Below are 12,779 nucleotides of genomic sequence, written 5' to 3' on the forward strand. Positions count from 1 at the left end.
GATACCCAGAGCCAATAAAGGAGCTGCACCTTGCAATGGGTTTTCGTTGTATACCGGGTATACAGCAATTCATTTGGTGAAATATAAAGAGTGAAAAATAGATATCAAGGAAACCTTTGTATTTCCAAAATGGGCACAAGATAAAGTGTTGAGAAGCAGTTGTTATTTTCACATCTATGAATTCCGGGGTCCCCATACTAGCAGGTGAATTACAGACAAGGGGCAATAACACTTGTTTTGCTATTCCTTGTTCTGACAAGTCTCCTGATAAAAATGGCACCTCACTTGCGTGGGTAGGCTTAGTGCCCGCGACAAGAAGCACAACATGGACACATCACATTTTTACATTGAAATCTGACATGTTTTTTGGAAAGTGCCTAGCTGTGGATTTTGGCCTTTAGCTCATCCGGCACCTAGGGAAACCTACCAAACCTGGACATTTCTGAGAACTAGATACCTAGGGGAACCCAGTATAGGGTAACTTGTGGTGTTCTCACCAGATTCCCAGAATCCTTAGCAAACTTCAAAATGTGTCAATAAAAGCACTTTCTCCTCACATTTCGGTGCTGCATAGTCCTGGAATCTGAGGGGAGCCACAAACTTCCATCTACCCAGCGTTCCTCCAGTTCTCCTGATAAAAATGGTACCTCACTTGTGTGGGTAGGCCTAGTGCCCACGAAAGAAAATGCCCAAAAACACTATGTGGACACATCAAAATTATCAAATACAAAACTCCCTGTTTTTGGACTCAGCAGCCATATAGGGAAACCTGCCAAACCTAAACATTTCAGAAAATTAGACACCCGAGGGAGTCCAGGGATGTTGCGTGGATCCCCCAGTGTTTTCTTAACCAGAATCCTCAGCAAACCTCAAATTTAGCTAAAAAATCAAATTTTCCTACATGTCTGTGTGAGATCACCGCACCAGCACTAATTTCCTACCACCCAACGTTCCTCTCAGTCTTCCGGTAAAAATTATACCTCACTTGTGCCAAGGTGGACCAAGTGCCTGTGACATGGAAGAGCTGAAAACATGTCAAAAATGAGAGGGAACCAATGCCGGTCCAAAAGGGCAGTTTGAAAAAAATGTTTTTAGGCTGACAAGTGGGGCACAATTTTTATTGCTAGAGATGCAGCAATGCTGGGTGGTAGGAATTTTGTGGATTCCTGCAGATTCTGGAAGGTTCCATCACAAAAATATAGGAAAAATGTGTGATTTCAAGCAACGTTGGAGGTTTGCAGGGCATAGTGGCTAAGAAAATGGTGTGGGGTGCATGTGAAGCACTTCACCCTGGACTCACCCAGATGTTTAGTTTTCAGATGTGTCTAGGTCTCATAGATTTTTCTACACTGCAGCGTCCCAAAGTCCAAAAAGTGCAACCTTCACCTTTCAAAGTGGGACGATTTTGAAAGTTAGACAAACACTCATGGCCCAAATGCAAAACCAAAACCCAAAACAACCAAATGTCCTCTTGCTTGCCCTTGAGATAAGATGTTTTAGTGTGTAGGACAAGAGCTGAAAGACTGTTATCCCCTTCAGTTAAGGTGGGGGCATAACCATGCCCCTATTGGTTGGTAGCCACCACCCCACTATTTTTTTTTAATTCCCTGGCATCTAGTAGGCTTTCTGCCCCCCCCCCCCCAGGGAGTGGATCGGGGGTAATTGCCTCATCTGCCCACCAGTGTTTTAAAAAAAAAAATCTTCACTGGCCTCTGGTGGGCTTTCTGTCCCCCTTGGGGACAGAAATAGGCCGATCTGCAACCAAGGGGGGCCAGAAATGGGCAACAGTAATGTGCCCACATGGGGAGCAACCCTTGCCGACGGGGATGCCCCCCAAATAAAACACACACACACCAATCCCTCGTGCCTAAGTGGTTCTCCCCCCCCCCCCGGGGGCAGAACAGCCTAATAAAAAGAGGGCGAACTGCCACCAACGTGGGCAGAAATGGGCTAAAATAAATTTGCGTCCCCAGGGGAGAAACCGTTTCCTAAGGAGTCACTCCCCTTGCGTGAAATCGTCAAAACAAATCCCTGGTGTCTAGTGGTTTCTGTCCCCCCCCCCCACAGGGAAACATTTATTTAAGAAAAATAAGCTGATCTGCCCCCAAGGGGAGCAAAGATGGGCAAAAACCAATTTGCCCCCAGGGGAGCGACCCTTGATTAAGGGGTCGCTCCCCACATGCAAAAAAATAAAAAAAAAGATCTGTGATGTCTAGTCAGTTCGCCCCCCTGGAGGCAGATCGGCCTAATTAAAAATCGGCCGATCTGCTCCCAGGGAGGCAGAAACGGCCTATAAATTTAAACAAATTTAGAAATTTAAAAACAGGGGGCCTGCTCCCCTTATATGTAAACACACACAAAACTCACATAAAAAAAATCCCTTGTGTCCAGTGGGCATTTCTGCTGCACGATCGCTTCACGAGCAGAAATGCTTACAGACACATCAAAGGAACAAAAAGGCCTTTCCTTTTCTTTGATGCCTCTCCCGCCCCCAGCACGTGATCGGAAGAGAAATGCTTTTTCATTTCTCTTCCGATCCACGTTTGAAGCTGTGTTTCCAGTGTGGTGGGGGCAGCCTCTGATGATCGAGTTGGGGGTGGGAGGGGAAGCAATTCTTTTTCCATCCCTGCTCCCCCCATGCTCCAGTATGAGGACATAATGGTTACGTCCTCGGCACAGGAGCACTGTGCTGCGGGATGGAATCATTACATATGCGGCACAGAACCAGTTAATCATCTGTGAGACCTACAGCTGTCAAATGTAGGAATGCATTAAAGGGCATGACAATACGATGATTGCTCAAATCAAACTTAAAAAGTTTTGTTTGATGCATATAAAATAACGTTTTATGTTGACTAATGATTTTTGTTCAGTTACATAGAAGAAAGATGTTGCTATCAATCTCTTTACTAGACTTGGACAGACCTTAGCAAGGTCTTACTGTCATATAACTGTTAAGTTTATGATACGAATTGTAACGTGGAAATATATGCAAAGCTTTCATATTCAAGCACTATGCACATGGCCCTTCTTTTAAGGCGTTGCTGAAGCTTACTATTGCAGAGTTACTTAGAGTACCTTATTTGTAAAAATATGTTTTGCATTTACTTTGAGCTTCTAGTCTAGCACAGAGTGCTACATTCCTGTTTTACAGCCCATGGGATAGTGATTCCTTCCAAAAATAGTAAAGAAACCTGTCTGCGGGCATTTTTGGAATTTGACCTCGTGGCAGCGTTCTTCATTTGTGCACAGTTTACAAGTGACTTGCAAAATGCCAAATATGCTGAAGAGAATGGTAACATATTTTCTTTGTTTTCTGGCTTGTTTGTAAGATTAGGGGTCAAAAGATCACTATGGAGAGTCCCAAAAAAAGTAAAACAGTCTGTAGAAGGTGCGAGGTAACAATGCATTTCTCTACAGTAACTCATTGCTTTAATGGGGTTTTCTCTGCAACGTGACTCCCCTGTTACTGGCCTTGATCTGCATCCCAGAAAAATATAACTACCAGGGACCCCTGCTGGCCTTGGGTCAACAGGGTCAATGGTTTGTTGCAATGTTACATTGTCAATGCCAACGCTTTACAGTATAGCTTAGCTGTCTAGTGGTTATCTGAAAAAGAAACTGCTACTATAATCATTAAATAACCATGCCATTGGTAATATGGACCTTTGTTCCTCAATAGGGACAAACGATGAGCTCATTTTGCTTTATCGTGTACCCTGGGCGGGTTACAAGCATTGCACTGGTAACTCTGCTGTTCTACACTGTTGATTGGACAAATATACCCTGGAATTTGTCATGAACAACCAGTGCAAAATGTTATTTTCAGTTAGCAAAAAGTCATTCTCATGCGGATCATTCATGGCAATTTCTATTTTTGACTAGTTGATGAAAATGTTGGTATCATCTGTGCAAGACTGCTCAGTCACTAGTGCAGCAATACAGAGATATGACATGTATAAATGTAAATAGTCTGTTAGAAATGGGGTCTTTGGTTGGCAGGCAAGTTACCACCTGTTCAAACAAGGACCCTCACTCTAATCAGGGTAAAGCAGAATCACCCTTAGTTAACCGCCACTCACCCCCTTGGTAGTTTTGCACGAGCAGGCAGGTTTAACTTCAGAAGCAATGTGTAAATTATTTGTACCAACATAGACAGTAATTCAGTGAAAACACTACAAAATGACACAACACAAGTTTAGAAAAATAGATAATATTTATCTAAACAAAACAAGACCAAAACAACATAAATCTGACATATACAGGTCAATTTATGAATTTTCAAAAGGATAAGGGCCTCATTACAACATTGGCGGGCGGCAAGCGTCGCCCGCCAAGTTGTAACCGTCGGGCGCCCGCCAATGCGGCCGCACTCCCGCGGTGCCCATTTTGACATCCCTGCTGGGCCGGCGGGCGGAAACTAAGTTTCCGCCCGCCGTCCCAGAGGGGATGTGGGCCGCAACATGGGAGCCGGCTCCAAATGGAGCCGGCAGTGTTGCGGCCGTGCGATGGGTGCAGTTGCACCCGTCATGCTTTTCACTGTCTGCATAGCAGACAGTGAAAAGCTGCATGGGGCCCTGTCAGGGGGCCCCTGCACTGCCCATGCCAGTGGCATGGGCAGTGCAGGGGCCCCCAGGGGCCCTACTACTACCTGTTCTGCCAGCCTTTTCCTGGCGGTGCAAACCGCCAGAAAAAGGCTGGCAGAACAGGGAGTCGTGGGGCCCCTGGGCAACGCTGCAAGCAGCGCTGCCCAGGCGGTTTATCACCGCCGGGGCAAAAGTGGCGGAATACCGCCGCAGTCGTAATACACAAGGAAGCACCGCCAGCCTGTTGGCGGTGCTTCTGTCATTTTAGCCCTGGCGGTCTCGTACCACCAGGGTCAAAATGACCCCCTAAGAGTCTTAATACTTAAAAAACAGTGAGAATGCTGTTATTTCACAAAAGTACCTGAGTAGCGTCAAAATTAAGCCACACGGGTGAGTGTGCATTGTAAAAGGTCAGCGATGTGTCGATTTCTCATTCGCAAATGAGAACGTGCATCATTCCTCCACTGGTCGGGTTGGCGTGTGTTGTTTCCTCTCTCCCGCAAGAGAGCGATACGTCGATCCAGACAGGCACCTCAGGTACGGGCAGGCTTTGCATTGATTTTCCACGACTAGCGATGTTGCATTGAAAATGCGGTTGCATGGTACCCCAAAACCGAGCTGCGTGGGGTTTGCTTTGATATCAGCCTCCGTTAGCGGGTGTTGGGCGTCATTTCTCCATCTACGTTGCATCGGTCTTCCAGCCATGATGCAGGTGGAGCATTGATTTTAGCCACAAAGACGACTGCGTGTCAATTATCAGCCGTGTCACGCAAGGTGTCAAACATTTCCTCACACAGGGGTCTGTGCGTGGATTTTCAGTTCTTGTCTGCCAACTTAACCTTTCAATGGCCCAGGAACTGGATAGGGCACCACTTGGCAGGGCAGGAGTCTCAGTAAAGAGTCCAGGTGCTGGCAGGGGAAGTCTTTGATGGCCCTGAGACTTGAACAACAGGGGGCAAGCTCAGTTCAAGCCCTCAGAGATTCTTCTCAAGCAGGAATGCACTACAAAGTCCAGTCTTTGTCGCCTTTCGCAGGCAGAAGCAGCAACTGCAGGATAGCCCAACAAAGAACAGTCACAGATAGGGGCAGCACTTCTCCTCAGCTCTTCAGCTATTCACCTTGACAGAGATTCCTCTTGATTCCAGAAGTGATCTAATTTTCAGGTGTTTTGGGGGCTCTTCTTATACCCCTTTCTGCCTTTGAAGTAGGCTTACTTCAAAGAGAAGTCTTTGTTGTTTTCAAGATCCTGTCTTGCCCAGGCCAGGCCCTCAGACACACACCAGGGAGTTGGAGACTGCATTGTGTGAGGGCAGACACAGCCCTTTAAGGTGTGAGTGACCACTCCCTCCTAGCACAGATGGCTCATCAGGATATGCAGGCTACACCCCAGCTCACTTTGTCACTGTCTAGTGAGAGGTGCAAACAGCCCAACTGTCAAACTGACCCAGACAGGAAATCCACAAACAGGCAGAGTCACAGAATGGTTTCAGCAAGAAAATGCCTACTTTCTAAAAGTGACATTTTTAAACACACTGAGGGTCATTCTGACCCTGGCGGCCGGTGGCCGCCAGGGCCACCGACCACGGGAGCACCGCCAACAGGCTGGCGGTGCTCCAACGAGCATTCTGACCGCGGCGGTTCAGCCGCGGTCAGAAGCGGAAAGTCAGCGGTCTCCCGCTGACTTTCCGCTGCTCGTTTGAATCCTCCATGGCGGCGGAGTGCGCTCCGCAGCCATGAGGATTCTGACCCCCCCTACCGCCATCCTGTTCATGGCGGGAAAGCCGCCATGAACAGGATGGCGGTAGGGGGGGTCGCGGGGCCCCTGGGGGCCCCTGCCGTGCCCATGCCAATGGCATGGGCACGGCAGGGGCCCCCGTAAGAGGGCCCCGCAAAGTATTTCAGTGTCTGCCTTGCAGACACTGAAATACGCGACGGGTGCCACTGCACCCGTCGCACCTTCCCACTCCGCCGGCTCGATTACGAGCCGGCATCCTCGTGGGAAGGTCGTTTTCCCCTGGGCTGGCGGGCGGTTTTTCAGCAACCGCCCGCCAGCCCAGGGGAAAACTTGTAATACCCGCCGCGGTCTTTTGACCGCGGCGCGGTATTTTGGACGGCGGCATCCTGGCGGGCGGCATCCTGGCGGGCGGCCTCCGCCGCCCGCCAGGATCATAATGAGGCCCACTGTCTAAAAACCAACTTCACAAAAAAATATATTTTTAAATTATGAGTTCAGAGACCCCAAACTCCACATGTCTATCTGCTCTCAAAGGGAATCCTCTCTTTAACAAATTTTAAAGGCAGCCCCTGTGTTAACCTATGAGAGAGATATGCCTTGCAACAGTGAAAAACAAATGTGGCCATATTTCACTGTCAGGACATGTAAAACCCTTAAGTACATGTCCCACCTTTAACATACAGTGCACCCTGCCCATGGGGCTACCTAGGGCCTACCTTAGGGATGCCTTACATGTACTAAAAGGGAAGGTGTAGGCCTGGCAAGTGGGTACACTTGGCAAGTCCAATTAGCAGTTTAAAACTGCACACACAGACACTGCAGTGGCAGGGCTGAGCCATATTTACAGGGCTACATATGTGGGTGGCACAACCAGTGCTGCAGGCCCACTACTAGCATTTGATGTAGAGGCCCTGGGCACCTCTAGTGCACTGTATGAGGGACTTACTAGTAAATCAAATATGCCAATTATGGAAAGCCAATTGCACATACATTTTACGTAGCAGCACATGCACTTTAGCACTGGATAGCAGTGGTAAAGTGGCCAGAGAAACAAAAACAGCAAAAACAGAGTCCAGAACACATCAACAACCTGGTAACGGAGGCAAAAAATTAGGGGAGACCACACCAAGGATGCCAAGTCTAACACAGTCATTTTTAAATTTCCACCTAGATTCCTTATTAGGGTGACTGTTCTCTTATGCCAAATTTACTAAACTAGTATGCAGCTTTGATTATTCACATATTTTTTTTACCCAAAGATTTATAAAAGCTGCATAAAGTGTGTTCTTAATCTCACAAAAATCCTTTCACTGACTTAGGCCTCAGGGGGACGGAGGAATCCTTAAACTATTTGTCACATAAGTGATTAAAATTTGATGTTCAAAAGCACTTTCTTACTCTGTTAATCTGCTGTTCAGTGTTCCAGTTTTAGATGAATCAAACCAGGCCATTTCCTGGTGCAGGATGGCATAGAAGAACTTGCGCCGGATCCTGGCTGTTTGTCGTGTTGCAGCAAGGAAAAAGAACCAAACTTGAAAGAAACTCAATATGAGTACAGCAAGTGCAACTCCAGAATAATACCAGGCAATCCTGTTGGATGGAAAAAAGAGTTATTTTTTAAACTATAGAATACGATCTGCATGATCTCAATAATATGCATGTCATTTTTCTATGGTGTACCATTTAATCTACTCACACAATACAGTGCCTTGATCATATGGCAAATATAAGGGTACTATAGAATTACAGAGGAGAGAAATACCCAAAGCATCATTATCAAATCTGTTTTCAGATTGTGAGGATGTGAGTGTATTATATGATATGGCAGTGGGGCCTTATCAAGGGAAACGCTCTCAAAAACTGTCATGGGTCCAGTGTGGCTCATTTGAACCACCTTAATCATAACCCTGCATAGCTATACCTTTCGAGCAGCAAGGCTTGCACAAAGGTACTCAATGTAAAGCATTAAACAATACCAAACAATGGAATAAGAAAGTCTCACAGCACGAAAGAACCAGGACAACAATTTATAAAAATAGACTATGGAGGTTATTCTAACTTTGGAGGAGTGTTAATCCGTCCCAAAAGTGACGGTAAAGTGACGGATATACCACCAGCCGTATTACGAGTTCCATAGGATATAATGGACTCGTAATACGGCTGGTGGTAAATCCGTCACTTTTCCGTCACTTTTGGGACGGATTAACACCTCCTCCAAAGTTAGAATAACCCCCTATATTTTTATGTCCACCAGAGGGCTCTAAAGAAACACATTTTTAAACATATCATTACTTTTAAAACCAACCTATAAAAAAGTTGGTCAACAAATAGTTTAGAAACTTTTCAACAGTTTATAAAAGTTAGGTCAGCTACTTTGACCTTTTTGGGTGACAAAATCTGACAGGATGAAGGTTGGTGGAGGGGGACAATGCAGTAGATTTGGACAGTTACCTGGCAGCTAGAGTGTTTTCCAGTCCAATTCAAAACTTTACAGCACAACCAGCATAGACTAAAATGGAGGGGTCTTGATGCTGGGGATGCAGGAAGCAAGGATGCTCAAGGAGGCTCTGATTGGGGTGTGTTTGTTGGGTGTGGCTTTGTGGTGGTTCCTTGGTTCACAGAGTATGTGGGGTGACTGTGACCACAGAGGTTGAGGTCCCATGAAGCTCTCCTCAAGCCAGTAGAAGGACAGCTGTGGCTGAGCTACTTGTCTCTGGGCACATCATTTGGAGTGCAAATCTTTGATGGGGGCTGGTGTCCCTCCTGGGCAAGCAATCTGATTCTGAGGACACTCTGAAGTCCAGCTGACTAGTGTGCAACTTTTGGCCACAGAGGATCAGGTCTCTTGAAGTGCCCAGCAGTTGATAGCTGTCAATCTTCTGCAGTGGCTACCAACAAGCCGGTTTGGGCTTCTTCAGCTCTTTTGTCACTGGAGCTGATTGCAGGGAATCAGTCAAATGATCCTTGGAGTTACTGCTTTGTTTTGAGGCTGGGGCATGACTTTTCCCTCTGCCAGGAGCCCCAGTCACAATTCTAGTTTTGCTAGCCCAAAGTACAGCAGGTGCAGTCCAACAGACGTTGTGCAGGTGCAGGTCCAAGGCCAGCAGTGCAATCCTTCTTTGGTCCTTGTTCCAGTGTGATCTGAGGTTCAGGATACCAGGGGTGGCATATTTATCCCAGGAAAGTGCCAGAAGAGGACCATGAAGTCACAAGCCAATAGGCTACCAGATCCCCTCCCTTTTGGTGATAAATTTCCAAGGAGGTGTGGCATGTGGCAATCCAAGGGTGTGCTATTATGGCCACACCCAAGATGTCTGAACCTTCCCTCAACTGTGAGGAGCTTGGTAGCCCAACCTAGAGGTGTGTTTACCTGGTGACAACACACCCATGGGGAAACTGGTCTTCCCTCTCTAGCTCTGTCTCTAGCCTGCCCACCTGAACAAAGTGGAGCCTCTTGGGAGTGTTATTACCATTTGCCCCCCAAAGCAGCTTCCCCTTTGATGTTCACCTTTCGGGCCAACAGCCCAAGTGGCTTCCTTCTAAGGTGAGGTAACACCCTGCCCTTTCATGGATGCCTATTGTTCCTAAGCTTGGGAGTCATTCACACAAATTCACTGGTGGACAGAAAGCTGTTAGTTGGCCATCAAATCATCTTGGTCACAGAGAGGTAACTTTCTAAAGGTTGCATAAATTTACTAGTAGTATGAATTAATTAATTTGACCTGGGCATCAGGTTGGGTTTAATACCACAATTAATTTGATAACTTACAGTACCCAAATAGGTAGTCGCATTCAGAAGTTAGCCAGTCTTAGGCGCGAACCAGTAACCCTATACTAATCATTGGGGCTACCAAACTTTCCACAACAAAATAACAATTTGGCAAGTGTTGCTGTTGAGTCCTATGAAAAATATATGCCTCACTCAATATTACACAGCTCCTTGCAAAAGGGCTCTAAAGGCTTTCCTTAGGAGAAACTTACTTATATTGTTAGAGGATGGGTTGACTTTAACCTTGGTTTAAATGGCAAAGTCGAACTGGCTTTGCAAACACTGCCCTGCCAGTCTGCCATAGTAGGCTGGAAGCCATTTTGTTCTTTGTCACACACGTGGTGGCACAATCAGTGCTGCAGCTCTGGATGGACACTCTGCCTTACTGCCCATGGTACCCTGGGTAGCACACACTATGGACTTATAATTAAGGCAGTACTTGCCAATTCAGTAAACCCAATTTGACCTAAACCTTAAACAGGGTTAGAACTCTGGCTCAAGGTCTGGTTAGCAGGCCTCAGTTCACTCTCAGTTGAAAAACCAGCAGCATCTCTCCAAAAGCCTGTGGGTGAACATGCAAAAAGAGACATTTCTTTGCACTGATATCATTTTGAAAAAATACTGGCTACAAGTTAAAGACTCCAATACAAATGGTTTATCTCCCATAATCATATTACTTTGGAAGAACAATCATCACCATGAAAATAGCGGCTACGCATTAACTAATATATTTTAATATGAGTAATATGTGATAATGGACCTGTTGTTGTGCATTATAAGGTCACCAGGGCCGGCTTTTGGGTGGTGCAAGCCGCCGCACCGGATGCCAAGGTCAGAGGGGTGCCATTTGTGCTCTGAAATTGGCACCGATCGCATCGCCCAAAAAAGTCTGCATAAATCACAGTTGTCCCTCTTTCCTTTCAACAAGATTGGACTTCGTAGAAATAGAAGATCAATAAAAGTTGCAAGAGGTCACAGGGGGCACATGACAGAAACACTTCTTTCCTGACCATGATCGCGCCACAGTGAAATATTTTATGGGGCGTCAGGAGTCAGAAAATAGTAGAAAAGTTCTTGCAGTGTTTGGTGATTTCATTTAATTGCTCTTGACATGGAAAGCTGAGCCCTGCTCTTCTGCAGCATATCAAAGGTCAGGCTGATTCAACAATTTATTTTAAGCAAACACTGAATAACCTGTTAAACAATAATGCAAATGATAATGTATAACTTTCTATTTAAATTATGTGTTCAGGCCATTGCAAACTTTTTAAAGTGAACAAATGCCTGCAATATTTCCCTATTTTACCTGGCAACCTTAGTTCCCATATTTCTGTTTTTCCACTTTAACTCCTGCTTTGGGACTTTGTAAAGGAAAATTAATGCATCTTCCATTGGTGCAACAGGTGCAGTGGTGCCAGGGCCCAGGGGCCTTAAGGTCCTATTGGACCCTCAACATTGCTATATTATATCACTCAAGCTGCAGCCAGGTAGCCCATTTCTTTCTTTGCTCTCCGGCCTGTGACACACTATCTACACTAACGATTGAATGGCAAATTAAATAAGTTTATTTTTGAATACCTGGATAAGAAAGCAATAAGAAGAGGGTAACATCAAGTAGGAAAAAACTGCACAAACCGTGGCTGTATCCATGTGATAAGCACATGATGTATATTTCTAGGGGGACATTGTTTTAATACAAATATAATGTAGATGAGTGTTGAATCCTACTGCCAATCATGTTGTTTATTTTATTTTGATGAATGAAGTAGTAATCTGACCTCTGTACACTTACGGACTGGTGAGAGGAAGTGGTGTATATAAATTATAAAGTCCATGACTGCAAGATTGTTTTGTAATTTTGGAGTAGATAAACTCTGAGAATTCTGAACTGTTTAATGGTTCCCTGTACGAGCTATTTTGTTGTTGAGCTCATTGGATGTGTGCGTACATTTGTTTTCAACAAATTAAAATATATTCATTCCTATCAATTTTTGCTAGATTTTCCTTTCAAAATCTCCATTTGCCTTTTTTCATCAAGGGGCTTTCATTTTCTGACCCATGACCCAAGAAATGGGAAGCAGCATTAGAGAACTGTTCCGCTTGAAAGGGGTTAAGCAAAGGAGTAGAGTAATAGGTTAGCTAACTTAGCCAAGCGATAAAGCAGGGGTTAAATTGCATAAAAAGAAGCATGGGAGTGTCCCTCAATCTGAGTGTAATAGGTATTCAGATAGTTAATGTGGGAGATCGCTCAAAGACATAACTTAAAACAAAATATTATGTAACTGTTTCATTGGTCATTCACCTTCAAGTAACTGCACATAAAATATTGCACACAGTTTAAATATAAATAAAAGCAAGTTAAACAAATCAGTGGAAAATGCACTCTTTTATGTTATGAAACATTACTGTGAAGTATCTGTGTGTAACTAAATCTGAATTGCACTTGGTGCAGTGAAGAATAGCGACTTAGGTATTTATAGTGCTTCGAGAGCCAAGTCTGCGACAGAAAGCACTGTGAAAATGTAAGTCATTATTTCAAAATTGTTATACACACAGCATAAAATAGGCTGTCGCAAAATGTTCAAAAATGTTCAGGGCCAGACTTTAAATCATTTTATGCAGTGCAGCAAGACACCTTGTGACACTGTGTTGAATGGGGAGAGGAGGAATGCACCATATTTAGTAATAC

The 12,779-nt window shown here is 45.1% G+C and overlaps 1 protein-coding gene across 1 annotated transcript in view; it reads right to left on the reverse strand.

Annotated features, from left to right (window-relative positions):
• LOC138262462 (ATP-dependent translocase ABCB1-like) overlaps nt 1-12,779 on the reverse strand; it is a 571,226-nt gene that overhangs the window by 529,327 nt on the left and 29,120 nt on the right. The window contains exon 3 of the mRNA XM_069212358.1: nt 7,720-7,911. Within this exon, the coding sequence (XP_069068459.1) occupies nt 7,720-7,911 (192 nt within the window). The remainder of the gene's footprint in view (nt 1-7,719; nt 7,912-12,779) is intronic.

The sequence above is a fragment of the Pleurodeles waltl genome, chromosome 10 (genome assembly GCF_031143425.1).
Source record: "Pleurodeles waltl isolate 20211129_DDA chromosome 10, aPleWal1.hap1.20221129, whole genome shotgun sequence".
Taxonomy (NCBI): domain Eukaryota; kingdom Metazoa; phylum Chordata; class Amphibia; order Caudata; family Salamandridae; genus Pleurodeles; species Pleurodeles waltl.